Source organism: Falco biarmicus, chromosome 2, assembly GCF_023638135.1.
Source record: "Falco biarmicus isolate bFalBia1 chromosome 2, bFalBia1.pri, whole genome shotgun sequence".
Classification (NCBI taxonomy): Eukaryota; Metazoa; Chordata; class Aves; order Falconiformes; family Falconidae; genus Falco; species Falco biarmicus.
Genome location: NC_079289.1, coordinates 103,091,972 through 103,116,042, shown reverse-complemented (window position 1 = coordinate 103,116,042; position 24,071 = coordinate 103,091,972). Strand labels below are relative to the sequence as shown.

Here is a 24,071-nt window from a genome sequence, read left to right as displayed (position 1 = left end):
TTTTTAGAGGGGAGAAGGGCGGGAAAACAGTGCTGCAAAGGTTTTGCCCACTTGCTGAAGAGTGCGGTGGCTTTCTAACAGAAAGAGCTGTTGGGAGAATGCACTGATTTTTGTGAGAGAAGGAAGCGATGCCTCTTTATAAGCATTTAAACTTATTTAAAGTTTAATCAAAGCTTTTGAAAGCTATGTAAATGGAGAATGAGGAGGGGGGTGGCCTGTTCTTCTATGTACAGACTTTCAGGTGCAGAACATTCTTCCTGACTCAAAGTAAACATAATGTCTTGTACACAGCATCAAAGCTGCACAGAAGTCTTTTTTTCTTGCCTTTTTTGCGGTAGTCTTTAGTTCAACAAAAAAATCACAGAAAACTTAAAGCTTTATGGCATTTTCATAAGAAAATATAAGGCAGATGCTTTATCCTCTAGTAAAAGGACAGAATCTGAATGACTGGAATATCTATGTAAGAAAATCTACCAAACCCAAAAGACTGTTTTCCACTTCACTTTGGAAAGCTGGGAATAAGTCTCTATTTAGGATCAGCCTAGCATTTGATAACATTTGATAAATTCCAAACACAACACTGGTTTTAAATTCATCTGTTTGGTTTTTTTTTTTGGGGGGGTGGGGTGTGCGAGTTGGGGTCAAAGTTGAACTTTGATCTGATTGGCATTTTTAACAATTGACTGTATACATCAATGTATGCTCCCCTCACCCCCGAAGCAAAAGAGCAGCTTGGTGGCAGGGCAACATGGGCAAGGAACAGAGCCGTTCGCTGCTGAAGCGATGCTGTACCTGTGGATTCCAGCAGAAATGAGATGTTACAAGCAGTTAATGAACTATTGGGAGTGGGTAGCCAGGGATTTGCTCTTCTGAAGCTGAGTTAGCTCATCTTGTGTGAATACAAGAAGAGGGAGGGACAGGTGGTAACTAGAGAGAGTATCAGTCGAACAAACAGTGTGGCTTGTGTGTCCACTCTGTACAGAAAGAATTTGGCTGGAGTCCTAGAACCGTGTTTACAGGCATGCGATTTAAAATAGTATGTCCAATATAGATATTATAACTTCAAACACCTTCAGTTTTGGGGTGGTGCAACATCATGTTGCAGTAGAGAAAAACTTTTTGAACTTGAGCAGCTTGGCCATTTAAATTTGTCACTTCAGCATAAGGTTTGGGTGGGGATTTTTTGTGTTTGTTTTTTTTTTTCCTCTGAAATGTGCTGCTTGTCAGGTTTTTCTATTTGGAGGAACCACCCTAAATAACACGTTAGGGTGACACCTTGTTTTGTTGCAATTGAGGTTCTGCAGGCAGGATACCTTAAAACTTGCCTGCTTTGTCTTACTTGGGTATCTATAGATAATTTTTAATATTTTTTTGGTAAAAAAATTGACAACTTTTGCTCTTAACTTGAGATATCTTATTTTAATAAAAAAAAAAAAAGAACATATCTCTTGACTTCCCAGCAAGACAATGTGTGTGTTACATATCTAACCTCTGAATGCTGGCCGTGTTATCAGCTTGAAATGTATAGCTCTGCTCAGGAGTACAGAGAGAGTGGAGGATTACTCCATTATGCATAGCTCTGAGCCTGGAATGGGGGAAAATGCCTTTGGGTTTTGGTGAAATTATTTTGGTTTTGCTGGGGGTTGGGGGAAGGTCAAATTTGTGTGTGTCATACTCTGCTGTAGAGATGGAATTTTAAGTTTGTAATAGCTGCTCTTCCAAAAGAGAAGCCAAACCAAACACTGGATTTAGGCTTTTTCTTCGCTGCTCCCCTTGTTCCAAAAACCTAGACTGTTTCTCCCTGAATAAAAAAAATTTCAGCAGTTAGGAAAGGGCTCGTATAAAAGGAGGGGAGTGAAAGCAAGCAGGTATCTATGCACACAAATTGCAGTTCATTACAAGTTTTAGTCATGAAGGTATTAATAAATCTCCTTATGGAAAAGGTACTGCATACAGCATAGAAGTCAAGCTGTGTCACTCTGCCGGTGAGCTTTTATTCCCTGCACCCCCCTGTTCTTTGAACCTTCAGAGTATTTAAAAGCCTGCTTGTTCTACTGTATACCTGAGAGTCAAAACCAAAATTCTGTATTTCTACTACTGCCTAAGGAGTGAAAATAACTAGCCATATTTGTTTCCTGATGCTTGAAACACAGCTGGCACAGATACACTGGAACAACTTTGTGGTGCCAGGAAACCAGCACTGCATCTGCTTGCATCAAGGAACAGTTTTCCTTATAGTTGTAAGGACTAAAAACCTAACTTCCTTTTTAAAAGCATTTTCTTCTGATAGCACGTGTGTAAGTACTGTAGGATCCCTAGGTTTTCTTCCTTGATTAAAAACATCTGCAAGGTCTATGTCCCAATTAGCCAGTAAGAATGTTGAGAATACTGCCACTTATTTCACAGCGTGTTAAGCTACTCAGAGCTCTATGTGTTACCACCAGATCTCAGAGTTGCACCAGCTCCAGGGTCTGAATGAGTAAAACTTGCTGTGTTTTAAGTTTAGCAATTTCCAAAACATGACAGAAGTGCCGCTAACAGGTACCACATAAGCGAAGGGGTGGCTGAGAAGCTCTTTATGTTGCTTTTGTGTTTTAGATTCCTTTAGCTGGTCAGCCAGAAAATGTGCCTTCTGTCTTAGGTTATCATCCTTTATGCAGTCACACCTTGCCTACTAAATTACAGACTTGCTCTCCATATTTGTGCTTGGATGGCCTTATTATTCCCACCCTGCAGACTCACTTCCCCTTCAGACTTCTCCCTTGTTTGTTTTCTGTGGCTTAAGATATGCAGGGTTGCTTTTTTGTGAACTGGATAAACTCTGCCCAAAGTAAACACTGTTCTATTACTATTCTTTAAGACTGAGGAAATTTTGTTACTTAACATAACTGAAAGAGTGAAGCTGAGCTTCTTTTTCCTTTTTCTCCCCCATGATGTGGGATAATTTCTTCTAGCCTTTGTCCAAAATCTGAAGTTTTAATGCCATATTTGTTATGTTTACTTAATGAAGCTGGGTTTACTCCAGTTATTTCAGGCTTTTTTGGTGCTTAAATTGCCAGTTTGGGCAATCGGTTAAGGACATCAGCCAACACAGAAGACTGCTGCAGAGGGTGTGAATACTCCTGATCTCTCTCCAGCACGTTTGCTGGAGGTTAGAATCCACCAAGCTGAACTGATGGAGATGAAGGCTACTTAAACACTGACTGCTGACAGCAATGTGGCTGGGAAGAGCGGTGGGTCTGAGCCCTGGCTGCCTGTTGTTAACTGTCAGAGTTAATGTAGTCTAGCTTGTCAATGCCACCGCGAGCAGAGTTGGTAGTGTGTGGTATGAGGTGGGCAGGACATTGCAGTCTACCAAGAAGAACAGGATTTAGGGTTTGGGGGTTTTTTTAGGTGATTCACAACTATTTTTTTCCAAATGTGGATAGCTTCTCCTCCCCCTTCCCCATTTATGGACTACGTAATCTATGGATTGCTTCTCTTAGGAAAAAATATGGCAACAGGAGAGCCAAAACAGATGTGTTTACATTATTTGACTGTGGCAAAACTCTAGGTATTGAGTACCTCATGATAGGTAGTTACATAGCTGAGAAGTCTACATCCGCATCTAAGTATGTTGCTGATGGCTTATCCTGAGGTGGTCGCATGTCTGAAGGATGCTACACTAAACAGATGTCTGCTTTCCTATTCTCTTTCAGGGATCCCAGTAAGAGAACTGGCTTTGTTATCTCTTTATTCTTGGGACACTGGACTTCCTAAACTTACAGTATCCTCTGAAATCCTTTGTTAAGCCTTGCTCTAGACCACCTGCTATTTAGAACTTGGCAAAACAAATACCATGAGACTGCTTTTTTCTCTTGTACTTATAACTTTGTTTTGATTCTGTTCTCATGTAATTTCCTTCAGGCACACTGTTTCCTTTTATTTGGTTTGACTAATAACACTTTTCCCTAATGATTCCTCCAGCTAGTAGTATCAGTTGACAGCTGTATGAGTGATTATCAAATGGAAAATGTGTATTTTTGGTGCTTGCTTCTAAATAAATGAAGTTACTGACACGTAGCAGTAGAGTGGGTTGGTTGTTGGTTTTTTTTCAGTCTGTATAGAAATGTTTGAACAAAAAGTTTACTGGCACAGTAATATGTCATCTTTTCACTGTTGCTCTTTATATGGTGAATTGAAAGCCAAAGCTTAAATCTTGGATTATGAATAATTGGCAGAGGCATTTCTAAAAAGGTATTTTAAGGCAGAGATGCTCTAGCTTTAAAGAGCTCTCCTGTCTTTATGCTTGGTCAGAATATATAGTGGTTTTCAGTCAACTGTCTCTGCACCACCTTAAGTTACTGTTCTGACTACTGCTTCTTGAAGAGGTTCATGTGTCTGTGTAGCTTGTGTGTATGTCGAACTTTTTTCTTTTTTCTGACATATCTTGTACTTATGGCATTGCATAATGAGATCTTCAGGTATTCTATAAATCCCTTGATACAAGAGGAAATATGGAGAGTTTGTGCAATTGTAAGCTCCCAATACAAAGTATACAACGTAATTTAATGATTACTTCCTTAGTGAGAAGTAAGCACAGTGATCCTGCCCCAGAAGTAAAAAAACATGCTTTCTTATTGTGGCTTCTAGGTTATGAATACTTAGACTGTGATGGTGAGCTGTGTGATATCTGTGTTAAAGTGGAAGAGAGAAATTTCCAGGTTCATGAAACTGTGAATGTAATGCAGTGGTAAACTGCTTGTATTTAAGCTGTTTTGTGTCCAGACAGAGAAGGCTGATGTGCCAATAGCTTATAAACTGCTTTACCCACACACTGATGTCCTACAAATGCTTCCTACCTAAGTGTTAGAGTGCTGTTAAGTGCTGTCAGAGCCTCAGAACAAAATGCTCCTCCCCATCATGAACACATGAAGGAAGATGTTATTTCAACAGATAAACATGATTTGTTATCTATTGGCATATAGGATATGGGTGGTGGTGTGTGTATTCTAGAAACAACATGGTTTGGGTAAAAGTCAAAAGCTAATTTTCTTACTATAAATCTAAATAGGGCTTCATAGGTTAAAAGGAGAATTACTTAATGACTTCAGGCTTTATACTAGACTAAGCTTGGACAAAACCAAAGAGATGGGGTCTGTGTGGGTGTGCAGGAGTAACGGTTACTTTAGGAGGTGCTGGGTAACTGGTTCCCTCCTCTGGTTTCAACAGGGGATGTGCTAGGCCTTTTTTTTTTTTTTTTTTTTTAAAGTCCAACATGAAAGTTTCCTTTCTTGATGAAGTAGAAAAAATTTCCAAGCACTATTTGTAATGCAAATATTTTTTGCTATTTCAGTATTCTAAGGGTACATTAATGGCATTGCTGGAATTCTCTTCTTCACTTCTTATTTTTGTATTATAAACTTGTGCTGTACCTATTTTGGGGTAACACAAAGGTGATTATGAACTTAAAACATATTAAGGACCAGATAGTTGCACACAGATTTGGATCTTTTGGTAATGCACACATCTGAAAACTCATTTTGTTGCCAGGTGTGAAGCTGTATTCTCTTAAAAACAAGAAGTGTTCAACGTGTATTTGGAAGGGGGGAAGGGATGGTGAGATATCTGGAAAGCAGCAACTATGAAGAGTAACACAGGTGTAGGGGCATGGGTGCGGAGGGTCTGTCAGGGGCTGGGGACGGCCTCTGTGGGGAGCGGCCTGGGCTGCCCCGTGCCGGGCACAGCCGGTTCCAGTCGGTTCCAGCCGGCTCCAACGGCCCCAGCGCAGGCACGGCCGGGCCCCGCAGCCGCCATGGCCGCCATGGCCGTGGGGAAACCTGCGTGAGGGAGGGCAGCGCTGCCGGCGCTGAGGGGGAGCGGGTCAGGAACAGCCTGGCCGGCCCCGAGGGGAGACGGACAGGATCCACTGGGGAGCTGGTATTGCCCTGCAGCCCCTGAAGAGAGCATGGTGGAGCAAACATCCACGCTGCGGCCGGTGGAGGAGCATCCCACACCAGTGCAAGTGGATATGCTTTGAAGGCAGCTGAAGCACATGGAGGATCCACATTGGAGCAGGCTCCTGACTGTGCCTGCAGCCCATGGAGAGGACCCTCCGCACACTTTTCCCCTGCTCCAGTGTGGAAGGACTGACTGAGAGAAGCTGTTATGAACCGACCACGACCCTCATTTCCCCACAGCCCCTGCACTTACTCAGTTTTTATTGACAATAAATTTGATTAATTTTCCCTAAGTTGAGTCTGTTTTGCCTGTGGTGGTTATTAAGTGATCTCCCTGTCTTTTTCTTGACCTATGAGCTTTTTGATTTTATTTTCTTGCCCATCATGTTGAGGAGGGGAAGTAAGAGAGCAGCTGGGTGGGTGTCTGGCAGCTGGGCGAGGTCAAGTTACCACCACAGGATACAGTGAATGAGTAAATTAACTTTTATTACAGTGCCATGGAGTCAAATACCTATTCTGACTGCTGCTATATGACCCACAGAGGCAATGTAGATACACATAGAACTGCCACCTGTATTTTTAAAGGATGCTGAAAAAAAAACCCTAGAAAATTATGGAGGGAAAGGCCCATAGGAATGGTTTGGATGGAGAATTCCCTCTGTAATGCCAGGCTTGAACAATAAGGAATGACCTTTAATTGAAAAGAAAACCATGATTGTGTACAATGGTATATTGTACCAGTGCTGGTTAATATCTTCATCACTGACATGTAGACAGTGGGATTGAGTGCACCCTCAGCAAGTTTGCAGATGACACCAAGCTGAGCAGTGCGGTTGACACACCTGAGGGATGCTGTCCAGAGGGACCTGGACAAGCTTGAGAAGTGGGCCCAGGTGAACCTCATGAAGTTCAACAAGGCTAAACTCAAGGTCATACACCTGGGTTTGGGCAACCCCTAGTATTAATACAGGCTGGGGAGTGAAGGCATTAAGAGCAGCCTTGTGGAGAATGACTTCAGGGTACTGTCAAATGAAAAGCTGGATATGAGCTGACAATGTGAGCTTGCAGCCCAGAAAGCCAACCGTGTCCTGGGTGGCATCAAAAGAAGCATGTCCAGCAGGTTGAGGGAAATGTTTCTCCCCTTCTACTCTTGCTCTTGTGAGACCCCATCTGGAGTACTGTGTTCAGCTCTGGAGTCCTCAGTACAGGAAAGACATAGACCTGTTGGAGTGGATCCAGAGGAGTGCCACAAAAATTATTTCTTCCTATGAAGAAAGCTGAGAGAGTTGGGGTTATTCAGCCTGGAGAAGAGAAGGCTCCAGGGAGACCTTATTGCAGCCTTTCAGTACTTAAAAGGAGCTTATAAGAAAGATGGACAAACTTTTTACTAGGGCCTGTTGTGATAGGACAAGGGGTAACACTTTTAAACTAAAAGAGGGTAGATGTAGACTAGATATAAGGAAAAATCTTTTACAGTGAGCGTGGTGAGACACTGGAACAGGTTGCCCAGAGGGGTGGTAGATGCCCCATCCCTGGAAACTCTCAAAGTCAGGTTGGATGGGGCTCTGAGCAACCTGATCTAGCTGAAGATGTTCCTGCACGTTGCAGGGGTGGAAGCTGGACTAGATGACCTTTAAAGATCCCTTCCAACCCAAACTATTCTATGATGGTACCGTCATACAAAGAAAACAGCATGCTAACTCAGAGCTGTGTGAACCTATAGCTGAAAGCCCAAATGGACTAACTCAAGTGAGAAATGAGGCACACGCTTCAATAGAAGTAATCACCTCTTATAAGAAAACAGAAGCAAAAGATTATTGATCTGTTACTGTTTTCAGATCAAGACTGGATATCCACCTCTAGGTTACATGCAACTTTTCCCCTATTAGGCAGGGGAAAGGGAAATTAATTGTTTGGGGATGAATAAAGGAGATCTGCGTGCATGAGGGAGATAAATAGCAAGATTAGACTAAAAGGAGTAAAGCAAGACTAGTTTCTATAAGTCAAAAGAACATTATGTTTTAAACAAGCCCTGTTTCTAAATATCAGTGGGGAGAGGGGCTCAGTTCTTGTTTACACCCTCTGTAGCAACTGTTCAGTTGGCTGATATGAATGGAGGAAACAGGCTGCATTAGGAGTGTCCATGCCATCTTCAAAACTGATCCTAAACCCACAGGAACATGAAATGCTTTTATTTTTTTTATTTTTTTTTGGGGGGGGGTGCGGGCTGGGGTGGGGGGAAGTTAATGTAAACCTATGTAAAAAACTGTATTTATCTATTCTTAAGCACTTGGTAGATTTGTAGCCTGTGAAGGAGTAATCTGAGTAACTGTGACTGACTCTTGGGCCTTGCAGGAGTCATTCTGAATCACGAGGGAAGTGAGTGGAGTCCTTTCCTGGGAGGAGACCATCTCTTAAGAGGGGATGTATAGTAAGATCCAGTGTGGGAGGAGGTAGTTGGGGGGGTGTTGATGTAGGGCTAGTGGTTATTTCAGTTATCTGTCTGGAATTTCAGTATTCCTGATGCAAGAGATATCCAAGAATGTATAGGGGTATGTGGTCTGTTATTTCTGATATAGAACTACAGAAACGTTGACTAATGTTTTCCTTCTCATTTCAACAAGAATTTGTGGTAATTGCCAATAACTGCACACGTTTTTTTTTTACCCTGTAAAAGCTGTACATGGTATTCTTCAATAAACATTCATGCTTTGTAATAAGAATACAATGGAAAATAACGCGTGTGTATTAATACAAGTCTCCTCAATTAGAAACAAACTGAGATGTTACCCCAGTATAAAACAACTCCTACTGTTTATATAGAACTTCTTACATGTAAATATTATCATGTTGTTGTAAAAGAGAAATTTGACTATTTTTTACAGGTGCCAGGGCATGGAGAGGAAAAGATTAATTGTTCAAGGCCACCCACATGGCCAGCCCTGGTCTAGCTCTTAGTCCCGTGCTCTCTCTAGTGGACAATATCTAACCTGTCCAGCCTAAGGAGGTCTTAGAAATATCGCTTGTAGCTGCTGAAGCACGTATGATATTACAAGTGTTTATTGATGAATCATCTTTTTTTTTTTTCCTGTTCCCTTGCAGATCGTAAAGTGTCTGGAATTTCCATTGAAACGGATAACAAAAACGTAAAAGCAGAGGAGTTTAAGGGTACAGTATGGGCATTGCTGTGATTATTTTTAATATATACATCATATGTGCAAACTATGTATACAGACGCTGTGCAGCTGTTAAGATTGTCTCCCTCTTTCCTGAGGGGTCCTGTTCCTTCTGTCTCCCTTTACTTTTGTGCAGCTTTGGGCTTGTCCCCATTTTCTCTTACTTGGTGTGGGTGTGCGATTGGACTTGACGCTCCCCAGAGGTCTTTTTCAACCTCACCTATTCTGTGATTTTATGACTTGTTTGTCAGTCCTGGTAGCTCACTCTGCAACTTGTGCCTGGTTTCCCTCCACCTAAAATGATAGTAATTGCTAGAAAGGAGAAGCATTAATTATCTTACAAGACAGAGAAGTGAGTGACTAGAGAGAGAACAACTATAAGTCAGCTAATTGTCAGTAACTATAATTTAATGGCTATTTTTCATTTTCAGTAATTATAATGGCTATTTACGTATCTATATATGTATATGTGATATGTAAAATGACAAATTACTTCCAATAATGTGCTAGAGAAGTTAAGGAGGCAGGGAGGGAAACCTGATTTTTGCTGGGTAGATGAGAAACGGATCCTAGTAGTGTGTATGTGAGGTTTGTGGGTTATGTGAGGTTGGTCGGTTTGTTTGTTGCATTTGGTTGGAGTGGCGGGAGATGAGAATTTGGGAATTGAAAGAACTGTTTGCTGAGCTTTAGGCTTTATTCATCAGTTTGAGGTAATCAAATATTTCTGAGGTCTCTAAAGCTGGGCACCTGTCAAGTATTCTTGTCACTTTGGGTAAAGAAAAATAGATTTAGAGCTTGGGACAGGCAAGAAGAGAGAGAAGCTCTTCAGGTAATATTAAAGCTTCATTAGGTTCTGTCTTTTTATGTGATCTATGGCTTGCATTTTGTTTCTTTGTTATTTGTATGGTACAGTGAGGTCAGTTAAGCATAGCTCCAATCCCATGCCGACTCCTTTTTGTGTAGCAGCACTAAGGGAATGGCAGGGGCTGATAGGTGTAGCTATTCACCTGAATACAGCAGGTCTGAAATGCTCTTTTCTTTTCTCCTGTGTAAAGTAAAGGAGGGTGATTGGTCACTGGAACAGGCTCCCCAGGGAAGTGGTCCCAGCACTAACCCTGTAAGAGTTCAAGGAGCATCTGGATGTCAATTTTAGTCATGTGGTTTAGCTTTAGTTTGTTCTGCAAGGAGCAGGGAGTTGGACTCAACAATCCTTGTGGGTCCCTTCCAACCTGAGATATTCTATGATACTATAACCAAATGATAGCCTCTAGACCAGATGTAAATCGAAATTAAGCACCGTCCATACCTCTCCAAGATCCCAGAAGGCTTTTCCAGGCCTGGGAGAGCCTGTGCTGATGCACAGCATCCTGTGGACCTACTTTAATGCAAGTCAGGTAGACCTGTTCTGGAAAACACCTCTTGCTGACTCCATTAGTATGGGAAAAAACAGGAGAGGGGGACTATAACTAATTAGGGTTTTATTATGTTGTCTCTGTTCGGCATGCACTCTCTTTCTTCTATTCCGTTCCCTTTCTTCAAGTAAGTTTAGTGGGAGGCCATCGGTGCTAGCTTTTTCTGAAATGAAAAAATGTGACATGCAAGAAAGGGGTGGCTCTTTCAAGACAGAGGTGACTTGTTCAGCTGAGCTGTCTTTATGTCAACTAATATAGACTAGCTCATGAGACCAGCCAACTGTCACAAGGTCAGTAGCAAAAGCAAGCTGAGCTTGAATGATGGTTTTTCTTTGTTAGAGGGATACAAAAACAAACTGGAAAGGAAACCTTAACAAATCTTAAGATTCAGGAAGCCTCCACCCATCCACTCAACCTGAAGTCAGGAACCTCAGGCTTCCTGAGTGCACAGCATGTTTTTCGAAGCGGCCAGCGCATGTGTAACATGTTTCTGGCAAAGAATGCCCTCCTGCCTCAATTTTTCTTTCAAGCCTGGACATTTTTTCCCCTATGAGAAATCACCAAGGCTACCAGTCTGGTCCCTTGGAAGCTTTTTGTTTCTTTACAGAAGAGACCTGTGAAATCAGATTCTAAAGGGTGAGTGGGTAGATCTGTTGGTAGCTCTTAATTGCCCTTCAGCCTTGTTTGCTGAGACTGGAAACAAGGGTGCCAGTTAATGCAGATTGGCTGTACGTTTGAGCAGTGGATGTTTGTATCCTGAAAGCTAGGTAGGTACTGCCAAAACTATAAAGGCTTTTGATCCTTGACACTTGGCCTGTGTTGGAAGACAAGCAGCCTAAAGGTGGCAAGATCAATATTGTATTTGTTTCTTTTACAGAAGTTTCTGGGAAATACTAAATTTCTGCTTTATTAATAGATTTGGAGCCAGTCAGATGTGTGGTTGGATTCTTTCCTCTGATGTTGTCTCCCAACAATTCTTATTAATATCTTGACTTAAGAGTTATTTATGGGGTGGGGGGGGGGGGGGTGGGGAGGGGCTGGGCTATATATTTTTTTTTCCAGTATGCTTTTCAACAGAGAATGGAACTGCTGAAGCACTGAGTTTGTCCCAGCAACTCAGCTATATGGTTTGTTGTGTCTTCTTGCCCTCTTTAGTTGCCCCATAATAACTACAGGCTTGACCATAGACCACAATTACTATGATTCAAGCAATATATTACTGATAGCATCTGCTGATGCCCTGCTGTGAGGGAGTGAAAAAGAACAGTTAAGCTCCCAGTATGGCTTGTTCCTCACTGGGAGCACTAATTTTGCTTTGTTTCCTACCCAGTTATGGCAACTTTAGCAATAATCTGCAACTCTTGAAATCTCAGCCTTTGTGAAATTTGGTTGATGATGCCCTAGTCAGGGAAACTAGAGTGGACAGACAGAAAGGTGAACAATTGTATGAACCTTCTTTTCTTGAGAACTCAAGAAAAATAAGAGGTGATTGCCAAGGGTTGTTATGAGCAGTCTCTGTTGCCAGCAGCCCTGGGAGCCTGGGTGTTTGTCCTACCCAGCCACTGGAGCCCAGCCCAATGCTTCGGGAGATGTAGGGGTCTTTGACCCAGGCCAATGCTTCTGGAGTTGTAAGGATCTTTGTCCCAGGCCAACGGACACAGCTGCTGCTTTCCCATTTGCAGATTCAACCAGGAACAAGGCTGCATGTGTGTCCCAGGGATGCATGTGTGTGTGCACACCTGCACATACACACACTCGTGATGCTGCCAGCTATACAGACTGCCACAGACAAGTCACTGCCTTCAACAACAGTTGAAGTATGGACAGCTGACCCTTCTTCCTCCTCTCTGGCTGGTGGTGAAAGCCCTCACAAAACACTCTCTAGATTAACAAGCACCTGCACGTTCATGGATCCTCTGAGTACCAGCACAGCCCCTCTGCCCATCCGCTGCACCTGCCCTACTTACTAGCTTCCCCAGCTTGAGGTCTGCCAGTGAATTACAAACACACCTCCAGGCACACCAGGTTTAGGGAAGATACAAACACTGCGCACGCACTGCACACTCCCATATCCAAAAGCCAGAACCACAAGTGCAGGGGTGCCTACACCCCAGTGTGACCCCAGCTGTGGGCCCTGAATTTACCCAAGCCACTCCTCTCTGCCCCGATAGCTAGCACTCCAGGCACGTGTGCTTTGAGACCCACCAACACACACTCCCAATGTCTGTGGCCCCTCCAACCACTGATGCAGAGACCCACACTCGCTCTAGTTGCCTACACCACAGTCCCATCAGTTTGTCTGGAGACTGATAAACTTCGTCATTATCTCTGTTAGTCCTTGTCTGTCATCTTTATTTCTCTGTGTTCTTGTTTGTTGCTGTTCTTTTTGCTTGTTACCATGTTTGCATCAACAAGGTCTTTGGGAAACTTTAATGAAGCACTTTCACACCCTTACAATAACCAATGTGAAACAGTAACTAAATACATAGGTTAGGAGAATATTTAACCAACTTACTAGTTTGTTTTCCACCTGCATTGCTATACATTTAAAAAGTTAAACTGCTGATACTGAATTCAGGATGGTAACTCACAAAATATTGTTGATAATGGGGTCAGAGTCCTTTTTTAATGGTGGTCTGCTCACTGACAAAAATGTTTAAACCTACAATGAGGGTAGTAGTACAGAATCTGTGCCCATCCAACATGGAAATATCTAGTCCCCAACATCTGAATTTTGATCCAAAGGCCATTGAAGTATGAGAAAATTACTAGCTTCTGTTTCCCCTTTGTATTTGTGTAAATCTGGAGAAGGTCTGATGGGATCACTCTGAGAAGTAGATCTGGCCCTTGCTGGCTGCTCAAGTTCTTTTGAAGACGGATATTAATTTTATGGAGCCTGAACGTGTACTAAACACAATGCTAAAATCTTTAATTTTCCCCTTTTTGTTCTTTTTTTTTTTTCTCTCTCCCCAATCTAGAGGCTATTCTTAGTTGCAAGCACAAATTTTCAAAAGGGATGAGCTTAAGAATAGAATGGAAGAAAATCCAGTCTCAAGGAGTCTCATTTGTCTACTACAATGGTGAATTTACAGGTACAGTACTACAAACTTAGACTGATGGTGTAACACATCATTCCCTCACATAGATATTGACCTTTTCTTGGGGAATAACATTAGGAAAATGATTGAAAGAGAATGGTCTTGACCCTCCATACTGAATACCTGTCCTTTCGAAGAAAAGAATTCTTCCCTAGGGGAAAAAAATATTAATAAAATCATCAATGATTAGTTACCTTGTTAATTAAATTAAATATAATAAAACTCAAAACTAGGAAAAATGGCACTGCACATTCCATGACCTTTTTAAAAAATGGAATTACATTCAGACATTAACTCCCCAAAACTACTGCAAGCTCTGCACTCCTCCTGTCTTACAAAGAGGTTTCTGAAGCCTCCTGTAGAGCTGGAGGCTTAGATATGAATAATGCAGCAATTTTTATATACATAAAATATAAACTCAGCTGTATATTTTAAATTATTTGTACTCTTTTCAGAAGTGGAATTTCTGTTTATATGTTCTGTAAAGGACTTACCTCAGCTCCATGTGTTGAAGCAAATATGGGTCTCTGGTACCTTGTACACAATAAACAAAGGCTGAGAAATAAAGTAAAATCACAGTGATTTTGTTAATTTTTAGAGCTTGCAGGATGTCCTGATCTTGTTGATGAACTTGGTTTTGTCTGCATATATTTAATTTAGAGAAGCACTGGAACTCATGGCTCTGTGTGTGCATGTAACTTTAATTTTGTAATAAGCTGGAGGATGGAAAAAAAACTCATTGTAAGAAGTCGGCAATATCTTTGCTAAATCCATGAAGTTTTTCTTGCCAAGTTAAATCAAATACTTTTCTGTGGTCTCACTCACAATTCTTTCTGTAAGGTAACTAAGTGACTACTAATGACTCTAATGGAAAATGTTGGGGTTTTTGTCACCTGACTACTGCTATATGTGTTTTCTTGAAATATCTGGAGAAGAAAAGCATTCCATCTTCCAACTAGAAAATGTATGACAGATGTAGGTTTTTGGAACTGAGGGTGTTTGGGGTTTTTTTGACCAAATGGAATAGTTGTGGAAGGTTCTTACTGTCTTGGGAGGGGGCTTACATATTGTTTCTTGATGATAGATAACTAGCTCTGAACAAATGAGCAATAGTTCATAAATTACACACAATTCCAGAACAAGCCAATGAGATGTAGACATTTGCTGTAAACAAAGAGCAGAAACCTCTCTGTCTGTTCTCCCTTAAAGGTGATCTTCGAGGCCGAGCAGAGATGCTGAATACAGGAATCCGTATTAGAAATGTGACTAGAAAAGATTCTGGGACCTACCGTTGTGAAATCAGTGTAAAGAGTGAAGAGGGGCAACACCTGGGAGAAGCTACTATTACTCTCACAGTATTGGGTACAAAGTTTATTACTTGGACTTCTGTAAAGAAATTGAATGATGGCAGGGGGTGCTGAAGGGGTTGTCCTTATGGTGTGTGGCTCCTGGGTTTTTGGGTCTTCTTTGGACTGGGTTTATAAACACATGTGCATGTGAACATTCTACAACATACTTCAGAGAACATCTTTGAAAAACGCACACTTACATTAGAAAGGTACATAACTAGGGGTTTGCTGTTAGAAATGTGGGTTTCAGTTCTCAAAACTTAGCAAGTATGCTGATTTATGTGATGGTGAAACTTCATTTCTACTAAAATTGAAGTCACTCAGTGGCTGAGAATCTGGGTAAGCTGATTGTGGTGTTTGGCACTGGGAAGTCAGCATCTGTCAACACTTATCAAATATTCCTAAGCAGGAGTTCATTCCAATATGCTACTGTCTTCTCTTTTTGGAAGGAGAAACTGCTGCAGTGTCTGCGCAATGCCAGCCAGTGAGCTAGCAATCTGTGGACTTTGTTTACAGGAGAGATGGTGTTGGCTTGTGGTTGTTCTTTGTGGATTTTTGTTCGTTTTCTTTCCCAGTTGGGGAAAGTGATTACTGAGCACATTGTTCCTGGTATTTTTCCCAGTGGATGAGTGGTAGCGGTTGGTAGTTTTCTTCTTTTCTCCGTATAGGGAGAAAAGAAAATATTTGGGTCTGTAGTTTCTATATTGTATTCTTCTATACAAAAATAATTAATCTTTTACAATTATAAATAAAGTTTCAAAGTTCTTCATAAAGGATGATAAATTAAGGAACTTCTGATTAGCTTCAACAATGAGGTAACCCCAATAATTCCTTCTTCCTTCCACTCTCTCAACTTTCCTCTTTTAAATGTAGCTTCTTAATTTGAAGTTGAAATCTTAGAGCCCAAAGGGGGGGAGGGAGGGGAGGAGAGAGAGAGAGAGAGAGAGTGTTGCTCACAAACTTTTTTGAAAGTTAATGTGAATTAGTATTTCACTTGGGTTTCTTTAATTTTGCTTTTTATTTTAAAAGCAGCCAGGAAAAAACTATGAATACTTTCTATGGTATCAGTTGTGCTTTTAATGTTCTGTGCATGCCTCTTCACCCTTAGTTTCTTCTCCCTAGCTTCAAGTTAGCCAGGAAAAAAAAAAAAGAAAAAGTTCCTTTTCACATAATAAAAATCAGAAAAGACATGTTCATGGTAGAAGAAACGATCAGTTCTCCTGCATCCATGTGTGGGAATGTTTGTTTTTACTTTAAACTGAAATTTAGTAGCCAATTGGTTTTGGTCCTCAACCTGAGATTTATACAATGGCTATGATGATGGCAAGTCTTTGTAATTCTTTCTGACAATCATATTTAAAAAACCAGTTGACTTCTTTTAATACAAAGAAAACATTTTTCCTTCTCGTTAATTCTGTTTTTAAATAATGGGGCAGAGAAGGGAGGAATTGCTGGACTACAGATTTCCTGAGTTTTGTCTCTTCTGTCTGTGAGTGAGCAAGAGGCCCCATACAAGAAACAAAGTGAAAAAAAAACTCTTTTGGACTTGAGTGAAGTGTATAGCTTGGGGACAGGATGACACAGCATGTGATGAGGGAGGCTGGGAGCAAGCCTCTTTCTTCCATTTTTAGCAACTCACAAATTTACTGTGCTCCCCAGTAGCAGGACTCTGCCTTCAACCCCTTCTCCAGCACCTCATTTAAGTCGTGGTAATTCCTAAGCATGTACACAAGTGCTCACCTCCTCACCAGTGACTGTCAAACTGTTGCCATATAGACAATACTGATAAGACTGTGTAACAAGTGCAATTTCATTGTCCAGTTGCTCCGACTACGCCGGTGTGTGAGGTACCCAGCTCTGCAATGACAGGAACAGTAGTGCAACTGAGCTGTAAGGAGACTGAGGGGTCTCCTCCGTCTGAGTACCAGTGGTACAAGAATGGTGTTGCCTTACTGGAAAAGACAGGAACAGGCAGTGCTAGAGCAGCAAACATAACCTACACCATGAATAAGAAGTCTGGCACTCTGGTAAGTGTAATAACCAACTCTGTCGTAACTAGCTTATCATGAAGACCAAATTTTACTGTTTAGTACAATGATGCACAGGGATCTTAATCCAGAAATGCACGAGGTCTTTGTCAGAGATCAATGTCATGCTGAAAAACGTGCTAACAAACATAGAAGGTGGTTTCTGCCTCAGAGCTAGAGACATTGAGTGATACAGGAAAACTGGGTGAGTTGCAAGCCTGCAGTAATGATACATGAGCAGAATCTAGACAATACATGACAAATTTCACCTTGCCAGTTGGCTAACTTGTGCCAGGTGAGAATGTTCCCTCAGTATGTCAACAGAAGTTATATTTGACAGCACCTTAAAACTGAAATAGCAACTTCACACATTTCAGTGGGAATCCAGCACTAAGGGAAGCCCAGAATCTGTACAATCCAGTGACATTTACACATTCCAGTCCAGTACTTGTGAAGTCAGTGGGAATGGGTCAGGGCTGTGAATGAGTTTTGTGGGTTTTTTGGTTTAGTTGTAGTTTGTTTTCTGGGGTTTTTTCCCCCTCAGAACTGGCTGTCTCTTTTTCATTCCTCCCTCATTAGCTGATCCTTCTAAAAAAAAGGATACATACTACTTACAATGCATTGTCAGCTGAGATTTTTCAGAAGTAGAGTTGTTCTAGGAACACCCTACTCTTGTGCATGATCAAATGTGGAAACTGAAATGTGACTAAGCATTCTGAGGTGCTGCGGATCTTTCAGCGCACATGGAAATTAGGTGGATTACTCAAAATTACTAATCACTTCTGAAAAATCTTAGTTTTAAAGTATGGGTTATATTAAAGGGAAAAAAGTTAATAAGTCTAATAATTAAAAAAAAATTTGGAAACACTGGAATTCATGAGGTCAGTCTCTGTCCATCTCTTGCTTCCTTATTTTCATTTTTACAGTAATAGTATTTGATAAATACTGCAGTTCAGCATTTCTCCATTGGAAGATGAGAGAAAGTACCATTTCTGGGTGCAGAGGGAAACCCAGAAATTTTCTGTGGGAAATATTTTTTGTAGTAATGATATTTTTTTTAAATTGTTTGGTGTTTTTTTTTTTTTTTTTTGTAAAATTAACAAAATATTCTGATTTCAGGGATTCTAGAATTAGAGCATGTCTAAGAAAATGCATTTTATTGGAAAGTACTGATCCACTGAAAAAGAATCTCCTTGTAGATACACTCCATCTAGTTAAAATGTCCATCTAAAAGACCCTTTTAGACCAGAAGCTGAAGTTAAGGACCAGGGAGTGTGACTAGGGAGGTGAATTATGAAGTCAAATTGGACCAGAATTTGTCGCTTTCTTTGATTTTTTTTTTTTAAACAAGAAAAAACCTTGAGTCTAACAAAAAATCCCTGTTGACATTTCAAAATTTCTATCCCACAGGAAATTCTGAGTTCTGTTCCACTCTGATAATGGTTTTGGACTCTTTCTTAACAGCTATTTAACACAGTTACAAAGAATGACACTGGAGAGTATTTCTGTGAAGCCTCCAATGGAATTGGATTATCTCAGAAATGCTCAGTGAAGCGAATGCAAGTTGGTATGTGTCAGAGGAAATATGGGTGGAAAACAGTCTTACAATAGGAATTATTTTATTGCATGATGCAACCGAGAAGTTAAGACCAGACTGAATTACATCTTTTTGTTTGATTATGGTATTTTTTGGGAAGAATAATGAGTTCCTTATATGTAGTTGCTGTGGCTACTTAAAGCATTCCTTTCCTACAGCACAAACATATCTCACTGCTTTTCACAAAAAAGCAGCTAGTTCAGTACCTTAAAATTCTTGCAGTAGCCAGCCTTCAGGCTGCTAAACACTGAACTTCACAGAACAGCAGTATCCATATGAAAGTCACACCTTTTGTGGAAGATGTACGGGATAATGTGCCAGAAAAGCCTTCCTTTTGAGACGCATTCATGTGGGTTCTTAATGTAACAGATCCATAATTTAATGGAAGGACTCATTTATACTTGGCAGAGGAACACTGAAGTCAGTGTATTTAAAAAAAAAAACAAACATCCTGCTGCCTGTTTTTTTTCTACTTGCACAGCATACATGCAGTATAGCGTTGGTTAGCTAATAAAGAATTTAGCAAAGCCTGAAGGGACAAAGTCTATAATAACCCAAATGTATGAATGCTTTTGAAAAATATAAAACTCGTTCTTGCAGGTGTGATAGGAAAGCAGATGATAGCAAATCCTAACAAATACTGCACAGAAGTTTGTGGCCAAGTATTCCATAAAGCAATTGTCTGGTGTTTTCTTAGAACATGGCTGAAAATAGCTGTATCATGGCTTTTAATGCATTCCTGGTTGATTATGAGCAAGTGTTCCACAAGCTACTGAGACAGAATCCCTCTGTTGAGAAATAGCAAACATAGCTTAATAGGTTTGGGGGTAAAATTCCTAACCATTTATTAATGTATGCTTAAAGACAGGATCTAAATGAGCAATTGGACATATAACAGAAACCTATGAAAATGTTTCTGCTTGTTGATGTTTTTCCTAAAATGGATGATTGTCTGAAGCTCTTGGTGATTATATCAGGAAAAGGGCATAGGTCATCATCTTCGCAATAAAAATTGCTAAATGTTTCAGTAGCCCAGTGTAGAGTTTAACTTTAGATGTCTGGGCTAAAATATTTGTTGGCCTTTGTTGTATTGAATTTTAAAAGCCATGCTGTTTAAAAATGAAAAAGCATTGAATTTTAAATAACTCACCTGAAGAGTTCTTCAGGACTGGGACCAGACATTGCCGCCAGCTGTTTCAGTTATTTTAGGCAAACCAACAATATGAAAACACTTGTTTTAAGACTTTTAAAGATTTCAAGGTATTTTCCCTTAGAGACGTATTACTTGAATAATACCTCTTGGGGATAGGTATAATGAGGAGTATTTATCCCTTGACCCCTTATTCCTTCCTAACTAACCAACTAAGCAGTTGCAGTGTATCAAGCACTCCTGCTAATGTGGCTGTGATACAGTAGTGGGTTTGGAAGGCTTATCTACATCTAAGTGTTACTAATTAACTTATGCAGCTTGGGCCAAAGACATATAGATACAAAAGGTGCCTTGAGTAATTAGGTAAAAAATCCAGGCAATGGAAATTTTTACAGCTTTCAACATTGGACTTATGTTTTATCATTACAGATGACCTTAATGTAAGCGGTATCATTGCTGCTGTAGTATTTGTGGCTCTGGTAATGGCATTGTGTGGCCTTGGAGTATTTTATGCCCAAAAAAAGGGCTACTTTACAAGTAAGTGAAATAAAGTCACTTTTCTTCCTTGTGTCAAAAAACTGACTGTACTTCTGTTGACTGTAACATGTTCTCCTTTTCATGAAGGCTCTAACTCCATGGTACTAAAGCTAAAGAGCATTAGAATAGCAACTTTTTTGTAGAGACATTTTTATTCTGCCAGCTTCTACTGCAAAAGATACTTCACAAATGACATGGAGATGTTTGTGCAGTTGCACAAGCCTGCCCAACAGCGATCTAGGGAAAGCAACGAGCCGAACCTTGGTTCCTTGGAGCCTCTGTGCTATAGTTTTGAAAGGGAGCGGCAAAGAAAGCCGTGCGAGTTTTCTTTTAGTCTAAAGATGAGCGGCTTAGCGCTGATGAAGGGGAGACTAAATTAACTGGCTCCCTCTACTGGGGCGTGGTGGAAGTGCTGTTAAGGATTGCTGCAAAACGCCGGACACCGCGCAACCCTCCTTAGGGTTTACATTAACGCCTGTGGAGTTCAGCACGGCAAGGAGAGATGCTAGATGTCGGGGTCTGAGAAGTCCCGCTGCCCGAAAGGAACTGGCTAACGTAGCTGCTCTTGGAGTTCACGTTCACTTGGAAGTTCATTTACCTTTGAAAGCAACCCAATCCTTTTCTGTTTAAGCTCACTACACCAAAAAGACATTTGGTTCAGAAACTCCTTCTAGAAACTGAAGAGCTGAATAAGTTGTGAATAACTATTTCAAATAATTTTAAATCAGCTAAGGAAATTGTTCTTGAACTAATTTTTTCTCTTTCTTTTTCAGAGGAAAGCTCTTCCCAGTAAGTATCTTCATGCAAGTAGTACACAAATCACTGCAGACTTCATTTATGGTTTTGATGATCGAGGAACTGTGATGATTGTTTAAAGGCCTTTATCACATGATTCTTGTACAGTGGTTTTTTTGAACACTGAAATAAACCTGATCTACAGCCCAGCTAGTTCCCTTATTAGCATGAGTGTGCTGGTCAGAAAATGGATTGAGCATTATTACTGTGATAAACGTGCAGAGATGTATCTTTTTACAGTTCTGGTTTACACCCCTAACTCAGCTACAGGCATGCATTTATCTCCTCTTCAAACTAAACAAAAGATGATCAGAACCAAATTGAGCTGTCTTTATATCCATGCCCACAGATTATTTCAGGAAATGTTTTGTAAAAATGACTGGTGGAAACTTTCTGAGGGTGTCTGGTCTACTCCTTTGGTATGGATTTATTTCATGCACTTACACTTCTTGGTAGCAAGTCAGAATTGCTCAAGCTATTTTAGTGCTCCCACACAAGGCTAATATGTGCTTCATTGGAGGCTGGCCTCCAATTTTATTTTATAAGTTTATCTTACCACTTCTAGGTTATAGCAGGTTAAAAAAAAAAAGTAACGTACTAAAGAGACATTTAAGTGTTTCTTTAAAATACTGTGTGATTTATACTGGCCATGAACTAGACAAAAAGCATAACTGGGATACTTGAAAAGACAAGCTAGGGAAGGTAATTTGACAGTGGTTCATGAGATAACGATGGCTATCTATAAAAGCATTTGATTTGGTTTTTTTTAATCTTTACTAAGAGGGGAAAAAACCCTAAGGATTGCTGGAAGTCTGGAAAAATGTAGTCATAAACAAGGTTCTCAAAGGGTGAAAACTAGTGCTGATAAAGTCACTGCTTAACCTATGCTCCTTTCCTGCTCTGTTAACAGAAAGAAGACCAACTATCAATCTACGAGTGAAAAGGCAAGTATTTTGCATTCAGTAGTGTGTTTAAAAACTTTTAAATGTCTTCAGAATTCCTTAGATCTCCATGAAGTTTTTGCACACATACAGACACCCACACCTGCCAAACCATACATGCCACCAGCACCTGGAGATACCTTTTCTCTGTTTACATGTATAGCTTCCTATTGCACAGTCTCAAGTGCCATACAACTTTGCTCCGTACTTCGACATATTTTTGCTTACAATGCCAACCAGATTTTTACCTGGTTGTCTTTTACCTACTTCTTCCTAATTTTCCCTGTTCTATTAGCTTCTTTCATTCTTTTTCTCTCCCCTCTTCCTGATTATTTTCATTCTATCACATAAAGAGGTAACACCCTTAAGACTATTAGGCAATATCATCTCTATACTGTCCACTTAACGATGCCATTTCTTGTGAAGACTTCCACTCTGCCTTGCTTTTACAAGTTAACCAAGGAAACTAACTCAAGACATAGTCCAAGGCAGCAGTAAGACAAAGAACAGGCCTTAACTCCTCTAATGTGGGTCAAAAAGCTTGACTAAATAGGGAAGCTGAACTTTACTACCCACCCCCCCCTTCCTCACTGAGAGGGCTCAAGGGCTTTAACCACACGCAACTTCTCTGGCTTTTCAGATTGGTGCAGAGAGAAAAGGAGCTCCAACTAAAACTTCAATGAGGAGCAACTTCATTTCAGTTTAAGACTACATTAGTAGCCTTAAAAACTCACTGAACACCACTCATTTCTTTAATTGAAACAGAACATCGTAAATGGCATAAGCTTATTCCTTCACCTATTGTGTATGTAAGAAACTTACTGAGGCCAGCTATCTGGCTGCTGAGTGGGAAGGAACAAATTTCAAGAGCTGTGGTACCTGTTTATCAATATTAAGGCACTTACAAATCAGATGCTCACACAGCTGTTTGCTTGATGCTTGCATTTTTTAATAGGTTATTACTTATATTCCGTGTAGCAGTGCATTCTGTAGACTTACCTTTCCAGAAGAGAGTAAACATTAACTCTCAGTGCTTCAGGCATGCTTCATTTTAATCTCAATGCCTTAGTTTCTTCTGAAATGTACATTAAATGTTAATCTGGTTAAACTTCGAACAATTACTTATGTAACCTTGTTTGCTTCATTTAGGATTTCAAGCATACCAAGTCCTTTGTTATTTAGAAGATTTCAGCCTCTGTGAGGGACATCAAATGACTACTTGTTATACAAAAGTATCAAAGGGATCTTTTGACCTCTACTCTGTAAATACTGTTGCCGCATCGTCATACATGCTACAAATAGAACCTGCCAATGTTTAGAGGTAGTCAACCTGTCTGTGATTGCTTTTTTTTTTAAAAAAAACCAACACAACCCCCCAAAAAACTTAACTTAAAGATAGAACTACATTGAATACACAAATCAGTTTGCGTGAAGACTTCTTATTTTGTTCATGTATACATGTAGCAATACAGGATTCACTCTTACAGCTTGGAACAATGTATTATATTCATGTAACTTTCACAGGTGACCTTGCTACCACTCCTTCTACTACTTAAGTCTCCGCCTTTGTCAAGGGCTCAAGTTCTCCTGCAATTCTGACATATTAGTACCTTGATATTGTATTAGAATTGCCACAGCCACCTGTAAATGCAGACTTAAACTCAGTAAGCTTCCTGTAATAGAGGCTCAAGGAGTGTTTTACTGTCTAACTTAAAATGTCTACAGCTTACCTTCCACAAGGAAGTTATCTCTCTGCAGACTGCATATGCAATTTCATTCTGAAGAAAACCCATGCCAGTACAACTCGAGCTGTAATATCTGGACCCTAACTGCTGGAAATGTCACAAATAAATAGTTCTCAGAACCTGGAAGTATTTGTGTCAGTAGTTCAGTTACTGAAATTTAAATCTCATTAACAGGTTTCAGTTGCTTCTGTAAGAGTAACATTTCGTTACTTGTGTGTTCATTAATGCAGTGTGAAATTACTATATTTGTGCCTATGCTTTTGGCTGTGCAGGTCCATCACTACTGTAGGGTGCTGCTACACATG

General features: G+C 40.4%; 1 protein-coding gene across 1 annotated transcript in view; it reads left to right on the top strand.

Moving 5' to 3' along the window:
* JAM2 (junctional adhesion molecule 2) overlaps window positions 1–23,892 on the top strand; it is a 40,020-nt gene extending 16,128 nt beyond the window's left edge. The window contains exons 2-10 of the mRNA XM_056327491.1: window positions 9,042–9,107; window positions 13,506–13,619; window positions 14,835–14,987; window positions 16,796–17,001; window positions 18,466–18,568; window positions 20,178–20,285; window positions 21,059–21,074; window positions 21,991–22,024; window positions 23,171–23,892. Coding sequence (XP_056183466.1) covers window positions 9,042–9,107; window positions 13,506–13,619; window positions 14,835–14,987; window positions 16,796–17,001; window positions 18,466–18,568; window positions 20,178–20,285; window positions 21,059–21,074; window positions 21,991–22,024; window positions 23,171–23,203 — 833 coding nt within the window. The 3' untranslated portion in view covers window positions 23,204–23,892. The remainder of the gene's footprint in view (window positions 1–9,041; window positions 9,108–13,505; window positions 13,620–14,834; window positions 14,988–16,795; window positions 17,002–18,465; window positions 18,569–20,177; window positions 20,286–21,058; window positions 21,075–21,990; window positions 22,025–23,170) is intronic.
* Window positions 23,893–24,071: the final 179 nt, after the last annotated feature.